The sequence below is a fragment of the Scyliorhinus canicula genome, chromosome 9, assembly GCF_902713615.1.
Source record: "Scyliorhinus canicula chromosome 9, sScyCan1.1, whole genome shotgun sequence".
Classification (NCBI taxonomy): domain Eukaryota; kingdom Metazoa; phylum Chordata; class Chondrichthyes; order Carcharhiniformes; family Scyliorhinidae; genus Scyliorhinus; species Scyliorhinus canicula.
Window position 1 is genome coordinate 191,275,298 of NC_052154.1, and position 22,951 is coordinate 191,298,248.

General features: G+C 48.2%; 1 protein-coding gene across 4 annotated transcripts in view; it reads right to left on the minus strand.

The window, feature by feature from the left end:
- prmt3 (protein arginine methyltransferase 3) overlaps positions 1-22,951 on the minus strand; it is a 273,568-nt gene that overhangs the window by 196,147 nt on the left and 54,470 nt on the right. For all 4 annotated transcript variants that reach the window (XM_038808358.1, XM_038808357.1, XM_038808355.1 and 1 more), the window contains exons 6-8: positions 21,913-22,084; positions 19,977-20,121; positions 14,085-14,150 (exon numbers count right to left, since the gene is read on the minus strand). In XM_038808358.1, coding sequence (XP_038664286.1) covers positions 14,085-14,150; positions 19,977-20,121; positions 21,913-22,084 — 383 coding nt within the window. The remainder of the gene's footprint in view (positions 1-14,084; positions 14,151-19,976; positions 20,122-21,912; positions 22,085-22,951) is intronic.

The window sequence follows — 22,951 nt, forward strand, 5'->3', positions numbered from 1 at the left end:
GAATGAGATACAATTGCCAGGAAATAATGTAAGAGGAAATGGATAAGAAACAAGCTAAATAGCCATAGTTCACAAGGGACCATTGGTCTTTCTGTCAGAGAGATAATTGGTTGTAAAGTTTGAAAGGCACCGAGCCGAGGAAAAGGCAAAGCTGGCACAGGTATTGAACCCACGTGGAGTCAGGTGTACAGACAGTCGTTTATCCATTCAAATCAAACTTAAGGGACTTGAACAAAGAGTGGTGAGAGAGGGAAGTGGTAATGTCACTGGACTAGCAATCCCGAAGCCGAGACTAATGCACTGGAGGTTCAATGCCCAGCACAGAATCAGAGAATTTACAGTGCAGAAGGAGGCCATTTGATCTGTACTCGTTGGAGTTTAGAAGGATGAGGGGGGGTCTTATTGAAACTTACAGGATACTGCGAGGCCTGGATAGAGTGGATGTGGAGAGGGTGCGTCCAGTTGTAGGAAAAACTAGAACCAGAGGACACAATCTGAGACTAAAGGGACGATCCTTTAAAACAGAGATGAGGAGGAATTGAATCTGTGGAACTCTTTGCCGCAGAAGGCTGTGGAAGCCAAACCACTGACTATCTTTAAGACAGAGATAGATAGGCTCTTGATTTTTAAGGGGATCAGGGGTTTATGGAGAGAAGGCAGGAGAATGGATGTGAGAAGAATATCAGCCATGATTGAATGGCACAGCAGACTCAATGGGCCAAGTGGCCTAATTCTGCTCCTATGTCTTATGATCATTTGGCCCATTGAGTCTGCACCGGCCGTTGGAAAGAGCACCCTCCTTAAGCCCACACATTCACCCTCTCCCCGTAACCCCACTTAACCGTTTTGGACACTAAGGGGCAGTTCAGCATGGCCAATCCACCTAACCTGCACATCTTTCGACTGTGGGAGGAAACCGGAGCACCCGGAGGAAACCCACGCACACACGGGGAGAACGTACAGCCTCCACACAGACAGTGGCCCAAGCCGGGAATCAAACCTGGGACCCTGGCACTGCGCGGCAGCAGTGCCAACCACTGTGCGACCAGCATGGTATCTGGTGGAATTTAAATTCAATTAATTGGAAAAGAATCTGCAATTGAAAAAGCTGATACCGGTAAACGGAAAACCGTCACCAATTGTCGCAAAAACCCATCTGGTTGGCTAATGGCCTTTAGTCTGGCCTACATGTGACTCCAGACACAGACCCACAGCAATGTGGTTGAGTCTGAAATAGCCTGGCAAGCCACTCAGTTGTATAAAACTGCTACGATGTCGGAAAGGAATGTACACCTGGACTGCAGCGGTTCAAGAAGGCAGCACACCACCATCTTCTCAAGAGGCAATTAGGGGCGGAAAATAAATGTCCCCGTCCCATGAACAAATAATTTTTAAAAATGAAGTGCACAAGGTGCCCGCCAATGGGGCGGCAGTTTCAGAAGCTGGAGGAGTAAGCAGATGTTTTCTTAATAACACATGGGATGATAGCTGTCTTGATGGGGGCCGGGGGGGGGGGGGGGGGGGGGGGGGGAGGGGTGAACGAGAAACAATAAGCACAAATAAAGAGCGCTCGATGATGTTGGAAAAGACTGTTCTGAGGAGCAGTAGTTAAATGCTGAGTAGCGAGATCAGGAGTGGATTGGGAGAGCAAGTCGGGGCCCTCATTTGAATAATGGTAAGGAGAATGAGAGAGTTGGGTAGAGTTGGGAAATACCAAGGGGCAAAAAACATTAGTGGGTGTCATATATAGACCCCCAAACTGCAGTGGTGAGGTTGGGAATGGCATTAAACACAAAATTAGAGATGCATGTAATCAGGGAATATCGGTGATCATGGGTAATTTTAATCTTCATGTAGATGGAGCAAAACAAATTAGCTACAATGTCGTAGAGGAGGAATTCCTGGAGTGTATATGGGATGGTTTTCTTGACCAATATGTGGAGGAACCAACTGGAGAACAGGCCATCTTAGACTGGGTACTGTGTAATGAGAAATTAATCATTGCCAATCTGGCTGTTAGGGACCCCTTGGGGATGAGCAACCATAACATGATAGAATTTTTTATCAAGATGGAGAGTGAAGTAGTTGATTCGGACACGAGGGTGCTGAATCTTAATAAAGGGAACTATGAGGATATGAGGTGTGAGTTGGCCTTGATAGATTGGGGAGAGTTGCTTAAAGGGATGACAGTGGATAAACAATGGCAAACATTCAAGGAACGCATGGGGGAGCTACAGCAACTGTTCATTCCTGCCTGACACAAAAGCAAAGGGGGTAAGAGGGCCAATCCATGGCTTACAAAGGAAATTAGAAATAGTAACCAATCCAAGGAAGAAGCATACAGATTGGCCAAGAAAAATAATAGGTCGGAGGATTGGGAGCAGTTTAGAATTCATCAACGAAGGACAAAGGGATTGATAAAGAAGGGTACAGTACAAAAGGAAGATTGCAGGGAACATAAAGACTGATACAAAGAGTTTCTATAGATATGTGAAGAGAAAGAGATTGGTAAAGAGAAATGTAGGCCTCCTACAGACAGAAACAGGGGAATGCATAATAAGGGACAAAGAAATGGCTGAGCAATTAAATACATACTTTGGTTCTGTCTTCACAAAAGAGGACACAAATCAGATACCAGAAATGCTGGGAAATGAAAGGTTTAGTGAGAGGGAAGAACTGAGGGAGATCAACATTAGTAGAGAATGCTGTTGGGGAAAATTGATGGAATTAAAGGCGGATACATCCCCAGGGCCTGAGAATCTGCATCCCAGAGTGCTTAAGGAGGTGGCTCTGGAAATAGTGGATGCATTGGTGGTCATCTTCCAGGATTCTATAGACGCTGGAACTGTCCCTGCAGATTGGAGGGTAGCTCACGTCTCTCCGATATTCAAAAAGGGAGGTAGAGAGAAAGCAGGGAATTATAGAACAGTAAGCCTAACATCGGTAGTGGGGAAAATGCTTGAATCCATTATCAAGGACTTTATAGTGGAACATTTAGAAAGCAATGGCAGGATCAGTCAGAGCCAGCATGGATTTATGAAGGGAAAATCATGCTTGACAAATCTGTTGGAATTCTTTGATGATGCAACCAGTACAATTGACAAGGGGGAGCCAGTCGATGTGGTATATTTGGACTTTCAGAAGGCGTTAGACAAAGTCCCGCGTAAGAGATTATTGTGCAAAATTAAAGCGCATGGGATTAAGGGAAATGTATTGAGGTGGAGAGAAAACTGGTTGGTAGAGAGGAAACAAAGTGTAGGGATTAATGGGCCCTTTTCAAATTGGCAAGCAGTAACTAGTGGCGTACCACAGGGATCGGTGCTGGGACCCCAGCTATTCACAATATATATTAATGATTTGGATGAGGGAACAAAATGTAACGTCTCAAAGTTTGCAGATGATACCAATTTAGGTGGGAGAGTGAATTGTGACGAGGATGCAGGGATCCTGCAGCAAGATCTGGACAGGTTGGGCGAGTGGGCAAACCAATGGCAGGTGCAGTATAATTTGGATAAGTGTGAGGTTATTCATTTTGGATGCAAAAACAGGAATGACAGATTATTACCTGAATGGTTGTAAATTGGGAGAGGGGAGTGTGCAGCAGGACCTGGTGTCCTTGTGCACCAGTCGCTGAAGGTAAGCATGCGGGTGCAGTAGGCGGTAAAGAAGGCTAATGATATGTTGGCCTTCATTGCGAGAGGTTTTGAGTATAGAAGGAGGAATGTATTGCTGCAATTATACAGTGCCTTGGTGAGGCCACACCTGCGACTACTGTGTGCAGTTTTGGTCTCCATCTCTGAGGAAGGATGTTCTTGCTCTCGAGGGAGTGCAGCGAAGGTTTACCAGACCGATTCCAGGGATGGCGGGACTGTCATATGAGGAGAGATTGATTAGGTTGGGATTGTTCTCGCTGGAGTTCAGAAGATTGAGGGGGGAAATCTCATAGAGACTTGCAAAACTTTAAATGGGACTAGACAGGGTAGATGCAGGGAAGATGTTACCAATGATGGGTGTGCCTAGAACCAGGGGTCACAGTCTGAGGATTCAGGGTAAACCATTTCAAACAGATAAGGAGACAAATCTTCATACAAAGAGTGGTGAGTCTGTGGAATTCATTGCCAAAGGAACTGGTTAACGCTAAAACTTCGAATATATTCAAGAGGTGGCTAGATAAAGCACTTGGGGAAAATGGGATCAAAGGCTATGGGGAAAAAGCAGGAATAGGCTATTGATTATCAGCCATGACTCATGATGAATGGTGGAGCAGGCTCGAAGGGCCAAAAGGCCTCCTTCTGCTTCTATCTTCTATGAGACAAGCTAAGTGAGTTCTGATGTGCATAAGAGGAAGTGAAACTATTGAGCTCCTTTTGATGTGGTGAGTAGCTGTCAGTCATAGCAAGAGTGTTAATAAACATTGTGGTTAACATAAAAGCAAGGTATTTGAGATGGATTCAAGTGTGAAGGGAAATATAGACAAACAATCCACTAAGCACCTGTCTCTGGAATAATACAACTGACAATCACTGGCTAGTGCAATGTATTGCTGTGTGAAATTGAATGGGAGTTTTGCATTTCAAAGACTGTCAGAGGAGGTGAAACCTTTTCAAGTGTACCTGGCTTCAGAGGAAGCACCTGACACTTGTGACAACTACTGCTTTAAACACGTCTGTCTGTGGCAGCTGTTAGGGTAGGGCAAGGGCACCTCAGTTATGCCCTCCTTGACCACCCCGAAGGGCCCACAGCATCAGGGCCACACTTGGGCAAACTTGCACCAATTCCCTCCTATGGATTTACCGCTGTAGGGATTGGTGCATAACAAGGAATGGTGAATCAGGCTTTCAGCCAGTTAAATGGATTGAAACATCCTCCCGCTGGCGGGGGGCGGGTAGTGCATTGAAGCTGCCGGGTGGGGGGGGGGGGGGGGGGGGGGGGGGTGGGGGGGGGGAGATCAGAACATCACATCAGGTTTGGTGCTCGTTTTTCTGGGGACGCTCCATTCTCCGTCCCATGGGAAATCCCGATCACGCATCGGGCAATGGAGAATCCACCCGCTTGTCTTTGAATTGGATTTAGATTTGCGAATACCTTGATTCTATTAACCATATCTATAGTGGAAGAACATCTATACTTTAAAAGAAAAATCCTTTCCTCCTGTCCTGCTCGAATAACATCCGCGTTTTTTTTTCAAAATTTAGAGTGCCCAATTCATTTTTTTCCAACTAAGGGGCAATTTAACGTGGTCAATCCACCTACCCTGCACATCTTTGGGTTGTGGGGGCGAAACCCACGCAAACACGGGGAGAATGTGCAAACTCCACACGGACAGTGACCCAGAGCCGGGATCAAACCTGGGACCTCGGTGCCGTGAGACAGCTGTGCGATCCACTGCGCCACCATGCTGCCCATAACATCTGCTTTAAATTGCCTTGTTATCCATGGGAATGGCCTGGTCTGTTTATGTGAATCATTACACTGGTTTATTAGAAGGCCATAAGACATAGGAACAGAGTTAGGCCATTTGGCCCATTGAGTCTTCTCTGCCATTCAATGAGATCACGGCTGTTCTGACACGATAATCCTCAATTCTACTTTCCTGCGTCATCACCAAAACCTTTGATTCCCTCCCTGATTAAAAATCTGTCTATCTCAACCTTGTACATATTTAATGACCCAACCTCTGCAGCTCTCTGTGGTAACGATTTGCACAGATTCACTACCCACTGAGAGAAGAAATTCCTCCTCATCTCATCAACCATATTGACAAGGGAATATAGAATTGTTTGCATAACTGTACCTACAAGGACGCACAATTTATTCACAAAGGAACACAACCTCTGAATGCCCAAGAAACAAGAGAATGACCTCAGCCCACACCACTGCTTGGGTGACACCAAATAACCCTCCACCTTAGCCAACGAAACATCTTGCTGACTACATTCAACTGGCTGATTCATATCCTGTTAGGTCATGGCACAACTGAGCACCCCATTGTCAGGGATGAAGAATTCAGAACCTAGATTAAAAGGTTTTTACACATCGAAATCCTGAAAGCTACAAACAAATATTAAATTAGTGCAGTATGAGAGATGTTCCTTGCAATCTGGGGAAAGCCTGTAAATCCTTTTGTGAAGGCTCAAAGGGAACCCGGGGAGTATTTTGCAAAGGGTGGTTAATAGAGTTTCCTGGCTTTGACATCACTTCAGTGAAGTTAAATCCTGGCTGAGATTGGTATGGAGATGAAAACAAAACTAAAAGGCTAACAAAAGCTACTTGGGGTTGTTTCGGGTTCCAGCCTGTTCTGCTGCGACAGGTCCAGTTGCCAAACCTAGAGTTTGTGCGCAGAGATGTAAGCAAAACTCTTCACGAAAATAGGCAATTTTCTCGATGGCAGCAAGAAGAAAAATAGAATTCCAGAATAAAAATTATAATCTTTATTATTTTCACAAGTAGGCTTACATTGACACTGCAATGAAGTTACTGTGAAAAGTCCCTCGTCGCCACACTCCGGCGCCTGTTCGGGTACACAGAGGGAGACTTTAGAATGTCCAATTCACATAACAGCACGTCTTTCGGGACTTGTGGGAGGAAACCGGAGCACCCGGAGGAAACCCACGCAGACACGGGGAGAACGTGCAGACTCCGCATAGACAGTGACCCACGCGGGAATTGAACCCAGGTCCCTGGTGCTGTGAAGCAACAATGCTAAACACTGTGCTACCATGCCGCCATTGGGGAGTTTTAGGAAAGCTCTTGGGGAAGCGATATCATATCATAGAATTTACAGTGCAGAAGGAGGCCATTCGGCCCATCGAGTCTGCACCGGCTCTTGGAAAGAGCACCCTACCCAAGGTCAACACCTCCACCCTATCCCCATAACCCAGTAACCCCACCCAACACTAAGGGCAATTTTGGACACTAAGGGCAATTTATCATGGCCAATCCACCTAACCTGCACATCTTTGGACTGTGGGAGGAAACCCACGCACACACGGGGAGGATGTGCAGACTCCGCACAGACAGTGACCCAAGCCGGAATCGAACCTGGGACCCTGGAGCTGTGAAGCCATTGTGCTAACCACAATGCTACCGTGCTGCAAGATAACAGGGACTGAATCCCAAAAGTGGTGTGAATAGCTCAAATATGACAAAAAGCTTAGAGGTTGTATCAGAGGCCCAGATCGTGGAACGACTTGTTGTTGGATGGCTGGTTGAAAAGGAACTCTGCAAAGCTACATCATCGGAACTAACATGACCAGAATTGTACATGTGGATCTTGTCGATGTTAACTCTATCCGGGAACCTCAAATGGAAACCTCAGCTGGTGTATGCGCCCAAGGGCCAAATTAGTTGAATGGAAAGTGCCAGAAGCCAAGCTAGAGAACTTCAGAAGCGTATGTGTTGCGACATGTTTGCACGGAGTGATGCAGGTGCTTGTGGATTAGTCATTTGTATCTTTATTGCATCGACTACATTTTTTTTAAATTTTTTAAAAATATATTTAGAGTACCCAATTAATTTTCTCCAATTAAGGGGCAATTTAGCAAGGCCAATTCACCTACCCTGCACATCTTTGGGCTGTGGGGGCGAAACCCACGCAGACACGGGGAGAATGTGCAAACTCCACACGGACAGTGACCCAGAGCCGGGATCGAACCTGGGACCTCGGCGCCGTGAGACTGCTGTGCTAACCACTGCACCACCATGTTGCCCTAGCATCGACTACTTAAAGTGAACTTCTTATTCAAAGCATCACTCGCCTGTTAATTAATGTTTGAACTATGTCGGTTTTGCTTTGTTTGTTACAGTAAAAGTTTTTTAAAAATGAAATCTTGTCAATCAGTTTCCCCGCTGTTGACATTGCGAGGATTCGTTTTAAAAAGTTGCTGGTCTTTCGACATTGGAATAAATGTTATCAAATAACCAATACAGGTCATAAACTGCATTTAACAGTAAAATCGGGACAACGAGACATGGAGCTTAGCCATCGTTGCTGATGGCCCAAGAATAAATCAAAGAATGTTCCTTGTATTGATCTGGTTGAGCTGCGCTTCCTACCCAGCTTCGCCTAACTATTTTTCTTCAAACTAGTGACAACATATTTTGGTTTCAAAGGGACACGGATCCCCACTGGCCTGATAGACTGTTAAAATAAGATAAAATAAGATTAATCATGTACAAGTTGCCACACTGATTTACGATTTCTGCATGGGTCAAATTTCATTTCGCTGACAGAGGATAGCAGGATTTCTACCATGCCTTTGGGATGCTGCACAGTGTTTGTCTCTTTATAATTAAGTCCAGTGACTCCCAGTAATTGAATAATCAAGTTCTACTTTTATGCCGCAGGATTCCAGAACTTTTCACGAGTATTTTGCGAATCACATTCCACAATTGTGCCCATTTTCTCATCAAGCAAATAAATTGGTGGCCTTATTTTTGACGAAAACTGCAGACGGCGCAGAATGTTCACCAAGTGGCAAAGCTTGATTTGGGGCGGCAGGGTGGGTTAGCACTGCTGCCTCACAGCTCCAGGGTCCCGGGTTCAATTCTGGCCGAAGGTGACTGTCTATGTGGAGTTTGTACTTTCTCCCCGTGTCTGCATGGGCTTCCTCCCGGTGCTCCGGTTTCCTCCCACAGTCCAAAGATGTGCAGGTTAGGTGGATTGACCATGCTAAATTGTCCCTTTGTGTCCAAAAGGTCAGGTGGGGTTATTGGATTACGGGGATAGGGTGGAAGTGAGGGCTTAAGTGGGTGGGTACACACTCGACGGGCTGAATGGCCTCCTTCTGCACTATATGTTCCATGTTCTATGGCCTTGCAGAAAGAAGATCGTCTCATTAACAAATCTAGAGGGCTCCTTCAAAGAGACAATGAATTCAGTGAATAGCATGTGGACCCGACTCACTTCAACCAGGGATTGGACCACGTGTTCAGAGGCATCGACTGGGGTGAAGAAGGCTCCTGAAATGTTTCAGATATGAACTTAATCTGAAGCAAAGAGTGGGGGAATGGGGGCAGTATATATGGATATGGCTTATTTAAAATTCATTTACAGGATGTGGGCGTCGCTGGTTCGGCCAGCATTTATTGCCCATCCCTAGTTGCCCTTCAGAAGGTGGTGGTGAGCTGCCCTCTTGAACCGTTGACGCCCTTCAGGTGTAGGTACACCCACTGTGCTGTTTGGGAGGGAGTTCCAGGATTTTGCCCGAGCGCCGATTTATTTCGAAGTCAGGGTGGTGAGTGACTTGGAGGGGAACCTCCAGGTGGTGGGGTTCCCAGGTATCTGCGGCTCTTGTCTTTCTAAATGGTAGTGGTCGTGGGTTTGGAAGGTGCTGCCTAAGGAACCTTGGTGAGTTACTGCACTGCATCTTGTAGATGGTACACACGGCTGCCAATGTTTGTCGGTGGTGGAGGGTTTGAATGTTTGTGGAAGGGGGAGCAATCAGGCGGGCTACTTTGTCCTGGATGGTGTTGAGCTTCTTGAGTGTTGTTGCACTCATCCAGGCAAATGGAGAGTTGTGGGGGATTCAGCAATGGTAATGCCATTGAATGTCAAGGGGCGATGGTTAGATCCTCTCTTGTCAGCCCAAGCCTGGATGTTGTCCAGGTCTTGCTGCATTTGAACATGGACTGCTTCATTATCTGAGGATTCACGAATGACGCTGAACATGGTGCAGTCATCTGCGAACATCCCTTCTTTTTTTTAAATTTAGAGTATCCAATTTGTTTTATTTTTTCCAATTAAGGAGCAATTTAGCGTGGCCAATCAACCTACCCTGCACATCTTTGGGTTGTGGGGGATGAAACCCATGCAAACACGGGGAGAATGTGCAAACTCCACACAGACAATGACCCAGAGCCAGGATGGAACCGGGGACCTCGGCGCCGTGAGGGAGCAGTGCTAACCACTGTGCCAACGTGCTGGCCCGAACATCCCCACTTCGGACCTTATGAGGAAGGGAGGTCATTGATAAAGCAGCTGAAGATGGTTGGACATGGGTACGACCCAAAGGAAGTCTTGTAGTGATGTTCTGGAATTGAGATACAGTTCCTTTCCCAATTCTCTTCCCGCACCTAATGGTCCACCAGGACAGACTTTCATGAATATTCCTGTCACAGGTCACTAGTCTATCGCCAGAGGCTTATAGCTTGTGAAGCACTGCTCCACATCAAGTGTTGTTGACCACCAGTCTCTTCCACTCTTACCACCAGCCAATGGCGTGAGAAGGATTTGTAGGTTGACACGCAACCTGTTTGGCCGCATTATGGACGCACCTTCCTTGGCCGTCAATCCTGGAGTGGGATTCGAACCTGGAGCTTCAGGCTCAGAGGCAGGGATGCCGCCCACTGAGCAACAAGACCTCCCATATGTATATGGTGTTGATTTGAATGCAAAGAGATGATTAGAGGGTGTTCAGGGATCAGTGCTCGGGCTCCGATTGTTTAAACTGCACATCATAGAATTGGCAGGAGGCAGGAGCAAAACTAAGTTCACCTGCGGGGTTACCACAGACCCGGAACTGAACTGGACTAGCCACATAAATGCTGTGGCTACAAGAGTAGGTCAGAGGGTAGGAATCCTGAGGCAAGTAACTGACCTCCTGACTTCACAAAGCCTGTCCGCCAAGGCACAAGTCAGGATTGTGATGGAATACTCTCCACTTGCCTGGACGAGTGCAGCTTCCAACACTCAATGAGCTTGACACCATCCTGGACAAAGCATTCCACCTGATATCCACGGCATCCACAAACACTCCCTCCACCACCAATGCGCAGCCATGTGTACAGTTTGCAAGACGCACTGCAGCAACTCACCAAGGATCACGGGTTCAATTTGGGCAAATGCAAAATGGTGAGAATGGAGAGATGGGGGAGATGGGGGAGATGGAAGTGGATGGGCTACAAAAACAACAACTACAGGCTAAAGGACACAACAGGCACATACTTTTAGAAGTAAAGTTCCTCAGAAACATCAGCAGTGTGCGACTGCAGACTGAACATGGTTCTCGGGCATGTTGCCAGAGGGACAGACTGCTTCTACAGAGCACTGGTTCAGCTCCACATGCTACACAATTTGGGCCATGGCGGGAATGTCAAGAGTGAAATTAGGATACACACAAGGGATGTGCAGTAGCAGAGTGGGCAGCACATCTGCCTCACAGCGCCAGAGTCCCGGGTTCAATTCCAGCCTTGGGTGACTGTGTGGAGTCTGCACGTTCTCCCAGTGTCTGCGTGGGTTTCCTCCGGGTGCTCCGGTTTCCTCCCACAGTCCAAAAGAAATGCAGGTTAGGGGCGTTGACCATGATCAGTGCGTGGGGTTACAGGGGAAGCACAGAGGAGTGGGCCTGGGTAGGGTACTCTTTTGGAGAGTTTGTGCAGACTCGATGGGCCAAAAATCCTCCTTCTGCACTGTAAGGATTCCATGATTCTATGGGTGGTAAAAGTTTGGAATTCTCTTCACTAAAAGCAATTGATATTAGATCAATGGTAAATTTTTAATCCAAGATTGATAGATTTCCTTATCCAAAGATATTAACTTCCTCAGAGCGGAAATCTCCAGTGAATTGCCTCTCTCGTCGGACTTTGCGACCCTCGGTGTAATTGCAAAGCCCCCGTCTTGCCCAACCTGGATCAAAGCAAATTACTGCGGATGCTGGAATCGGAAACCAAAGAGAAAATGCTGGAAAATCTCAGCAGGTCTGGCAGCATCTGTCGGGAGAGAAAAGAGCTAACGTTTCGAGTCCAGATCACTCTGTGTCAAAGCTGAGACCTGACTGAGTGAAGAGCAGAAAGTTCGGAAGGAGAGATGTTGGAATGGGTGAGGGGGGCAGAAAAATTAAGACGGCCAGTCCTCAAATGAAAAGATCGAGAGCAGGCAATTGTCCCGGTGGGGGTACCCACTTGGAGACAGAATGTTGGAGGCAGATGGAAGAATCTGTGGAACGGGGGTGGGGGGGGTGGGGGTACACCCTTGCCCAAAGATGTGGGCCTGGAGACGAAGGCAACAAAAGAAGAGTTCAACATCATATTGAGCCCGGAATTCATTGAGGTGCGGACGGAAGGGTGCAAAACTGAGTCCTTTGCTGAGAACAGCACGCTTTGCCAAAGGGTCACCTGGACTCGAAACGTTAGCTCTTTTCTCTCCCTACGGATGCTGCCAGATCTGCTGAGACTTTCCAGCATTTGCTCTTTGGTCCCGTCCAATCTTCCTCAGGCTGGGTGAGACAGGAGCAGCGGAGACTACCCCCCCCCCCATGCTGCATCAGTGGCACAACAGCTAGCACTGCTGCCTCACAGCACCAGGGGCCTGGGTTTGATTCTAGCCTTGGGTGACTGCCTGTGTGGAGTTGAGGAGCAGAAGTCGGCAATTCAGCCCCTCGAGCCTGCTCCGCCATTCAATCAGATCATGGATGATCTCTTCCTGGTCTCAAATCCACCTTCCTGCCTGTTCCCCATAGCCCCTTTAAGTGTTTTTTATATCAGAAATATATCTATCTCCTTCTTGAAACCAATTAATGACTCCAACTCCACCGCACTATGGGTGCAGCGAGTTTCACAAATTCACCACCCTCTGCGAGAAGTAGTCCCTCCTCATCTCAGTTCTAAATCTACCGCCGCTCAACCTATATCTGTGACCTCTCGTTCTAGATTGTCCGACAAGGGGGAACATTTAGTCTATGTTTACTTTATCAATACCTCTGAGTATTTTACATCCCTCGATCAGATCCCCTCTCATTCTTCTAAACTCCAGTGAGTATAAACCCAAACTGTTCAATCTCTCCTCATACGTCAACCCTTTCACCTCCGAATCAACGTTCTCCCAGTGTCTGCGTGGGTTTCCTCCAAGTGCTCCAGTTTCCTCCCACAGTTCAAAGATGTGCAGGTTAGGTGGGGTTAGGGGATAGGGCGGGGTGAGGCAGGGCGCTCTTTCAGAGGATCATTGCAGACCCGATGGGCCGAATGGTCTCCTTCTGCACTGTAGACAATCTGGGGTGCAGAGAGGTAAGAAATGCCCCTTTTTACACAAGCTGCCGTAAAGGTGGTGTTTAATGGGACAATTTATAGGGAGGATATGCGGTTCAGACATTCAGACAATGGGGTGTGCGGGAGGGGGGGGGGGGTGGGGGGCGCAGGTCAACCCAGGATGCACCAGGGGGGCAGGTCGGGACCAGGAGTGTCAGGTCAGGGTGGGGACTCAGGTTGGGCCTGGTCACAGCAGGAGGGAGGAGGGGCGAGTCAGGAAGTGGGTCAGGTCGGGGGGGCAGTATGTATGCACAGTCTGGGTGTTTAAATAGTTACTCTGGAGTTAGAAGTGATTTTCTTTTCCCCCTATCTTTTTCAGAGTAACGTTCAGGGTAAAACTAGCGAAACTATCCTAAGTCAATGATTTAAATCCCTTCCGTCAGATGGTCCCCAGCCCAGCACAATTGTCCAGAGGAAGTTAGCGCTTCTGGGCAATTACTGGATAAAGGACAGAGCTGATTGAAGACCTCAAGATTCCAAATAGTATCGGTAACTGAACGCAGATAACTTTAACCGCAGGGAGCGCAGAGTCCAGCTGAGTAAAGAGAAGGTGGGCAGAGGTTTCAGATTTGAGCACCTCCCGTGTAGAGTGGCTCACGTGAGTCTGGAGTGAGGGGGAAGCAGTGTTTGCAGGAGGAAACTGAAAGGTCTACTAGCAAAACAAAGTGTACGAGGTGGGAGCATAGTGTGCTTTTCTTTGCACTTTTCGATCAGCCAGACGGACTGCCATCCTGTACATTCCCACGTTTCTAAGTACTTTCCAGGTCCTACAAGCAAGGTGCAAATACACAACTCAAAATTGCTTTCCCCATCTGTCCCATTATACGTCGTAGATAACAGCTATGGGATACTGTACAGCACAATGACAACAATGATCTGTACTTGCGTTATCAGCACACACCAGTTCTCGCTACTCTCTGGAAAAACATCCACACGTAATAAACTCCGGCACTATTGAATCAAATCCTTTCACAGACAAATTCTATGGCCAGTGATCATCTAGTCGGGAGGCCACTAACTAAGCACTCCGGTTAGTGCACCGCCGGTTGCCTTGCACTTACCTTGTCCTTGAAAATATGTGGATTGCAGTACATGAAATCCCTGTAGCTCTCCGTCCGCACTTTGTCCTGCGAATTTAGTCAAGCAGACAAGCAGTTTAAACAGTGAACCATGATCTGTACCAATTGCCAAAACATTCATAGGCTTTTCTGTTATCCTTGTTCTACAGACAATATCATAGCTGATTATTTTCTTGCATGCATTGACAAAGTCACAAATAAGGCTGTTTTCTCAGGATTATGCATGTTTCTGTCTTTGTCTACTCCACATCCTATCCCCAAACCAAAGCTTCATTTACCCAAAATTGAAAGCAGCAAAATATTGGAAATGTTCCAACTCTTAAATTAAGTGTTTGAAAATGAATTTGATCCCCCATCCCCACCAGGGATGGTATACAATCCTTTGCAGAATCATTTTCTTTTGTTAGATTTTGGGCCAAGGTGACTCTTTTATATCTGTTCTTGAAATGTGAGCGTCGCCGGCCATTAATATTGCCCATCTCTCATTGCCCATGAGGAGGTGTCGCCGAGCCGCTTTTGTGAATGGCTGCATCTGACGTAGGTGCACCCGCAGTGCTGTTAGGAAGGGAGTCCATAGATTTAGATCCAGCGACAGTGAAGGAACGGCCGATTTATTCACAAGTCGGGATGGTGAGTGACTCGGGAGGGGAAATTGCAGGGGGTGGCGTTCCCACGTGTCCGCTGCCCTTCTGGTGGTGGAAGCCACGGAGTTGGGAGGCGCTGTCGGATCTGCCTCACCGAGTTGCTGCAGTGCATCTTGTACATGGTTCACACCGCTGCCACTTTGCTTCGGTGGTGGAGGGACTGAAATGAAGCATGGCTTAAATATTCAAATCCACGAGTAAAGAATTCATTGGAGGAAGTACTTTCAGTCGGAAATGCACACTACCAAATATTCTCTGCAGACTGTTCAAGTGGCTCACAGCGCCAGGGACCCGGGTTCGATTCCGACCTCGGGTGACTGTCTGTGTGGAGTTTGCAAATTATAGAATCATAGATTTTACAGTGCAGGAGGCCATTCCACTCATCGAGTCTATACCGGCCCTTAAAAGAGCACCCAACTTAAGACCATGCCTCCAGCCTGTCCCCGCAACCCAGTAAACGTACCTAACCTTTTTTTCTCCCCCGTGTCTGCGTGGGTTTCGTCCGGGTGCTCCGGTTTCTCCTCACAGTCCAGTGATGTGCAGGTTAGGTGGATTGGGCATGCTATATTGTCCCTCAGTGTCCAAAAAGGTTAGGTGGGGTTACTGGGTTACGGGGATAAGGTGGAGGTGTGGGCTTAAGTAGGCCGCCCTTTCCAAGGGCCGTTGCAGACTCGATGGGCCGAATGGCCTTCTTCTGCTCTGTAAATTCTATGATTCTATGAAACATGACTGAAAGCTGATTTTGCTTTAAGTCTGTTGAATCGCACCCGATATTATTATGTATTTATAGACATACACTACATTTGTTTTCTGTCACAAACTGATACTATTGCAGGAGCCACTTTGGGTCACAATCCCTTCATAGCCACCTTGAAGTCAGTTTGCACAGAGAATCCAGATGCTTCGTTGCGCTGCCGCATTCACTGCAGTGGGGAATGGCCTTTAAATCTGGACCAGCGTTAAGTGATCCAACCCCACAACAAAAACACTCCTGCAATCTCCGAGGAGCCAGAGTCCAGACCTCCGCCGTGAGCAATTTTAGACAAGTTGGGGCATTCCTGCTGCGCCATCGGAGACAGAAAATCTACCTGGTCTGAGCAAAACAAAAAGAAGGTATCGCTGAACGTTGAACCTTACGACGTCCCCATTGAGAAGGAAATTTTAGTCGTAAAGTAAAAGGTGCGGGAGAGATAAAGCGTATAAATTTCAGGGTTGCAATTTGGGAGTTTTGTTTTGTCCTGCGGGCTTCAGTAATTGGATAAAATTAGAAATTCTGTGAATTGTATTGGGTTTAGCAGCTGAATTACACATAGATGGCAGTGAGTGAAGCCAGCATCAGAACAGTCCCAACAAGAACGCCATCTGGCAGCTGAATTTACTCAGACATCCAGGAGGAATGTCAATTGTCGAGGCACTGGGGCGGAAAGTGATGCGAGTTACAGAGCCAAGAGTCGTCAACCTTTAGCTCTGCCTGAAGATAATCAATGACAGCCCCCAATGAGGTTCCAATCACCACTGCTCAAGTACAGTCATTTCCTCTTCACTGTGTAACAAACAAAAAACCAAGAGAGAATCCATTTCATTTCCTCCCCCAGCCCCAGTCTGGCCACCTCACAGGTAACGGCTTAGCCACTCGTTTGTCGGTGACATTGGAGCTGGCCGGCAACCTCGACCCTATTCTACTGCCTTCGTCCCATATCCCTCGATACCCGTTGCTCAGTAAGAATCGGTCTTGAAAATTTCAATTTGACCCAGTAATCCACAGCCATTTGGGAGCAGAGTTCTAGATTTCCGCTACCTCATGTGGACAAAGTGCATCGGAATTCCGCTGCTGGACAGAACAGGCCATCACAGGAAGCAGCTTCCCAATCCTTTTTTTTGTCATTTTTAACCAGCATGCTTGATCGCCCCCCCCCCCCCCCCCCCCCCCCCCTCAGCTCCAGGGGTTACGCACCCAGTTTATGCAACCTGACCTCATAGTTTAACACTTTAAGCTCTGGCATCGTTCTGGGTGACCAGGGCCGTACCTCCAGTACATCCTTCCTGAGATTGAGTGTTGGAAGCTGAAGGCGATACGCCGAGGGGGCTCTGACGAAGGGCGTGCACAAGGGACTTTCTCACTTTTGCATTTCAATTCACGGAGAGAGGCCGACCTTCCATCAGCCCTTAGTGATCCATTTCTGTAACGGTGCGCAGGTTCAACAACAACTTATGTTTCTACAGCACCTTTAACACACTGATACCAAAGCACTCCGCGGGAGCATTATAAAACAAAGTGCGGCACTGAGCCACGCAAGATAATAATAATAATAATCTTTTATTGTCACAAGTATGAACTTGCTGTGGAAAGCCCCTAGTCGCCACATTCCAGCGCCTGTTCGAGTAAGCTGGTACGGGAATTTAACCGCGTTGCTGGCCTTGGTCCAGATCACAAACCAGCTGTCTAGCCCACTGAGCTAAACCAGTCCAAAAATAATCTTTATTGTCACAAGGTGATATTGGGTTTGATGCCCAAAAACTTGGGCATCGAGGTAGGTTTTTGAAGACTGTCTTTTAGGGAAGGAAGCATGAGAGAGAGAGCAGAGAGGTGCAGGGAAGGAAGCATGGGAGAGAGAGAGAGCAGAGAGGTGTAGGGAAGGAAGCATGAGAGAGAGAGAGCAGAGAGGTGTAGGGAAGGAAGCATGAGAGAGAGAGCAGAGAGGTGCAGGGAAGGAAGCATGGGAGAGAGAGAGAGCAGAGAGGTGTAGGGAAGGAAGCATGAGAGAGAGAGCAGAGAGGTGTAGGGAAGGAAGCATGGGAGAGAGAGAGAGCAGAGAGGTGTAGGGAAGGAAGCATGAGAGAGAGAGAGCAGAGAGGTGTAGGGAAGGAAGCATGAGAGAGAGAGAGCAGAGAGGTGTAGGGAAGGAAGCATGAGAGAGAGAGAGCAGAGAGGTGTAGGGAAGGAAGCATGAGAGAGAGAGAGCAGAGAGGTATAGGGAAGGAAGCATGAGAGAGAGAGCAGAGAGGTGTAGGGAAGGAAGCATGAGAGAGAGAGCAGAGAGGTGTAGGGAAGGAAGCATGAGAGAGAGAGCAGAGAGGTGTAGGGAAGGAAGCATGGGAGAGAGAGAGAGCAGAGAGGTGTAGGGAAGGAAGCATGCGAGAGAGAGAGCAGAGAGGTGTAGGGAAGGAAGCATGAGAGAGAGAGAGCAGAGAGGTGTAGGGAAGGAAGCATGAGAGAGAGAGAGCAGAGAGGTATAGGGAAGGAAGCATGAGAGAGAGAGCAGAGAGGTGTAGGGAAGGAAGCATGAGAGAGAGAGCAGAGAGGCGTAGGGAAGGAAGCATGAGAGAGAGAGAGCAGAGAGGTGTAGGGAAGGAAGCATGAGAGAGAGAGCAGAGAGGTGCAGGGAAGGAAGCATGAGAGAGAGAGCAGAGAGGTGCAGGGAAGGAAGCATGAGAGAGAGAGAGTAGAGAGGTGCAGGGAAGGAAGCATGAGAGAGAGAGAGCAGAGAGGTATAGGGAAGGAAGCATGAGAGAGAGAGCAGAGAGGTGCAGGGAAGGAAGCATGAGAGAGAGAGAGCAGAGAGGTATAGGGAAGGAAGCATGAGAGAGAGAGCAGAGAGGTGCAGGGAAGGAAGCATGAGAGAGGGAGAGCAGAGAGGTATAGGGAAGGAAGCATGAGAGAGAGAGCAGAGAGGTGTAGGGAAGGAAGCATGAGAGAGAGAGAGCAGAGAGGTGCAGGGAAGGAAGAATGAGAGAGAGAGCAGAGAGGTGTAGGGAAGGAAGCATGAGAGAGAGAGCAGAGAGGTGTAGGGAAGGAAGCATGAGAGAGAGAGCAGAGAGGTGTAGGGAAGGAAGCATGAGAGAGAGAGCAGAGAGGTGTAGGGAAGGAAGCATGAGAGAGAGAGAGCAGAGGTGTGTAGGGAAGGAAGCATGAGAGAGAGAGAGAGAGCAGAGAGGTGTAGGGAAGGAAGCATGAGAGAGAGAGCAGAGAGGTGTAGGGAAGGAAGCATGAGAGAGAGAGAGCAGAGGTGTGTAGGGAAGGAAGCATGAGAGAGAGAGAGAGAGAGCAGAGAGGTGTAGGGAAGGAAGCATGAGAGAGAGAGAGAGAGAGCAGAGAGGTGTAGGGAAGGAAGCATGAGAGAGAGAGAGCAGAGAGGTGTAGGGAAGGAAGCATGAGAGAGAGAGAGCAGAGAGGTGTAGGGAAGGAAGCATGAGAGAGAGAGAGAGCAGAGAGGTGTAGGGAAGGAAGCATGAGAGAGAGAGAGCAGAGAGGTGTAGGGAAGGAAGCATGAGAGAGAGAGAGCAGAGGTGTGTAGGGAAGGAAGCATGAGAGAGAGAGAGAGAGCAGAGAGGTGTAGGGAAGGAAGCATGAGAGAGAGAGAGCAGAGAGGTGTAGGGAAGGAAGCATGAGTGAGAGAGAGAGCAGAGAGGCGTAGGGAAGGAAGCATGAGAGAGAGAGCAGAGAGGTGTAGGGAAGGAAGCATGAGAGAGAGAGAGCAGAGAGGCGTAGGGAAGGAAGCATGAGAGAGAGAGCAGAGAGGTGTAGGGAAGGAAGCATGAGAGAGAGAGAGCAGAGAGGTGTGGGGGGGGGGAATATTGCCGAGCTTAAGGTCCAGGCAACTGCCAGCTGGGATCTGTGCCGCTGGCCGGGGGCGGGCTTCCGCGAGGGCTGGGGGCACTGGTGTGGGATGGCCTGTGGGGTCAAAGATAGCGTGTCGGGTTCGGCCGGCGCCTTGCACGGCAAGACTGCGCGGCCAGGGACACGGCCATTCTCCGGCCGTTTTCGGTGCGGGAGCCGGGAATCGGTGAGGGATCGGCGCCAATTCTGTGGTCGTCAAAACTCCCGTGAATTCTCCGTTCTCGCACTTAGCCGCTGAAACGGAGAATCCAGCCCTCGAAGTTTCATTCGTGTCATTATTGAGATTGGAAACAAGGGAGTTGACAAAAGACAGTCTTGTGAAATTGGAATCGTCACCCGGATGATTTCCACTTTAATAAATGCAAAATAGTTGCGCCTACACACACACAAAATTTCTTGCAGCAACCTCTTGATAATGACGGTTAACTCAAGAGAATTGGACGCTCATTCTGCGGCATCAGACATTGGGCAGACAATGGAAGCAAAAAGAGCCACGATCAGGTTTGAAAGCACTAGGTGGGTTCATATTTCGGGGCCCTGGGAAGAATCGAGCAGTCTCTCTTGTTCCCATGTGAAAACTCAACCCGATGTGGCTGTTTGAGTGTAACTCACCTTCAGCATTTCCTCATGTATGCCGTAGTGCCCATAGGAGCTGAAGTAGACACTGTCCTCATCCTCCCGCAGGTCTGCCACAGTGTTTGCGGCTGATGTACCAGTTCTGGCATCCGCATTTATCACAAAATCCTGCACATATTGTCTGTAATCAATTTAAAACACACCCTTGAGGCACGCTCACTGAACCACGAACAATTCTACAACAACAGAAGTTGGCCAATAAACTTGCAAGCCTTTTAATGCTCTGACACCCTCTGCTGGTTCAAAAGCCAAGTTACAGATTTCCCCAGTCACGACCAATTATCAGTTCGCTCACAGAATACCAGCACAAAGGATATGCAAATTTTAATTGCAATAAAAGCAGCTGTTCAAACAAATCTTATTACAACGCAGCAGCTGCTGCAAGATTCAGTGGCAGTATATAAAGTCTCTGCAAGTTTGTCTGCCTTGAAGGAACAATTCGATGGGAGGGAGAGAACATTTTCGTCAGTGTGCAGTGCCGGACCTGGTGCAGACCAAGCAGGGACTTTCAGTTTTATCCCAGGAAACGGGGCCTGCGTTAACACAGATATTCTTCATCCAGAGTGGGGCGGCAATGTTATCAGGGCAGATTACATTCAAATCAAAGTTGTAAAGATTCACTTTGCCTAACTGGAATCAACTGCAACAAGCTACCAAAAAACATTGTAGGATATATACCTTTGAATCCTGGAGAGAAATTGTGATTATCGAGGCAGGTAAGTGAGTTGAGGACAGGCCAGTTAGTGCTTTGCTATTTGTATTGAAATTTGTCAGCACCCAATAATAATAATCTTTATTATCGTCACAAGTAGGCTTACATTAACACTGCAATGAAGTTACTGTTAAAATCCTCTAGTCGCCACATTCCGGCGCCTGTTCGGGTACATAGAACATAGAACATAGAACAGTACAGCACAGAACAGGCCCTTCGGCCCTCAATGTTGTGCCGAGCCATGATCACCCTACTCAAACCCACGAATCCACCTTATATCCGTAACCCAACAACCCCCCCTTATCCTTACTTATTATTAGGACACTACGGGCAATTTAGCATGGCCAATCCACCTAACCCGCACATCTTTGGACTGTGGGAGGAAACCGGAGCACCCGGAGGAAACCCACGCACACAGGGGGAGGACGTGCAGACTCCACACAGACAGTGACCCAGCCGGGAATCGAACCTGGGACCCTGGAGCTGTGAAGCATTTATGCTAACCACCATGCTACCCTGCTGCCCCATGGGTACACGGGGGGAGAATTCAGACAGTCCAATTCACCCAACAGCACGTCTTGCGGGTCTTGTGGGAGGAAACCGGAGCACCCGGAGGAAACCCAGGCAGACACGGAGAGAACGTGCAGACCGTCCGCACAGACAGTGACCCAAGCCGGGAATCGAACCCAGGCCCTCAACGCTGTGAAGCAACAGTGCTAACCACTGTGCTACCATGCCGCCCGAAACAAAGTCACTTGTGAGCTTCACGTCTTGGTAATGTTTTTGGTAGCTTTGGAAACAACAGTGCTAATCACTGTGCGACTGTGTTGTGAATTCGAGAAATTTTATATTTTATTCAAAAAATATTTTTTTTATTGCTTCCCCCCCCCAAATTCATTAAAAGATTGTAAATTGAATGTCCGGTCGAGTTGAGATCCCTCTCTGCCAGAACCAGCTCCACGATCTTAATAGAAGATTGATTCGGTATTGATTTTTAAAATGTGATTCCATTGCACTCATATTTATCCTAATGGCACCACTTTTACTATATCGTTCGATAATCCAAATCCAGCCAGGTAGGACATTGCTGACTGTGATGCCAGACTGCATCTGCACATGTGCAGGAAGTGCTCCCTCTAGTGTTACAGCACAATACATGCAACCTCTCAGAAAAGAGAATTTGATAAAAACTCAACCCACCTCATTTTTTCAAAATCGTTCATAATCCTTTCAAAAGCCGCTTCAGCCTCCTCGGCCCGCTTCTCCGCTCCTCGCAAGCGCTGAAGTTGGACTGCTCGGGCCTGGCTGTCCACGTCCGCCTGCCCTGGTGGACAAGCCTGCTCCTCCATACTGTCCCAAAATTCATCAACATCTGCAAATGAGGTGCCCAGTGAGCAGGACTACTGACCAAACATGAAATGACATGAAATGAAAATTGCTTATTGTCACGAGTAGACTTCAATGAAGTTACTGTGAAAAGCCCCTAGTCGCCACATTCCGGCGCCTGTTCGGGGAGGCTGGTTACCACGAAAGCGAAATTAGCTGGACTGCAGTTGGGAGGGGCTGTGCTGCTGATGTTCAACAACACTGGGGTGAACTGCCACAGACTATGTTTTGACAGATGGATTTTACACCTTGTTGCACCTTTGCTCATTTAGCTGCAGTCTCAGCATGGTCCCATAATCAAAGGGGACAGGAAAAAGATAATGGCAATTCATTCCCAGCGACGGATAGAAGGCTAATATAGAAATACATACACACATTTAATATATGTATGTAGATACACATATCAACCCCCCACACACACACACCTCCCCCCTCCCACACACACCTCCACCCCCACACCCCCCACACACCACCCCCACACACACTCCACACCCCCCCTACACACACACACACCTCCACCCCAACACTCCAACCCCCTCCACACACACACACACACCCTCCACACACTACCCCCACACACACACACCTCCACCCCAACACTCCAACCCCCTCCACACATACACACACACACACACACACCCACTCCACAAACACACACACCCTGTCCACACACACCCTCCACACACACACACACACCCTCCACACACACACACGCCCTCCACACACACACACGCCCTCCACACACACACACCCTCCACACACACACACACCCTCCACACACACACATACCCTCCACACACACACACCCTCCACACACACACACCCTCCACACACACACACCCTCCACACACAC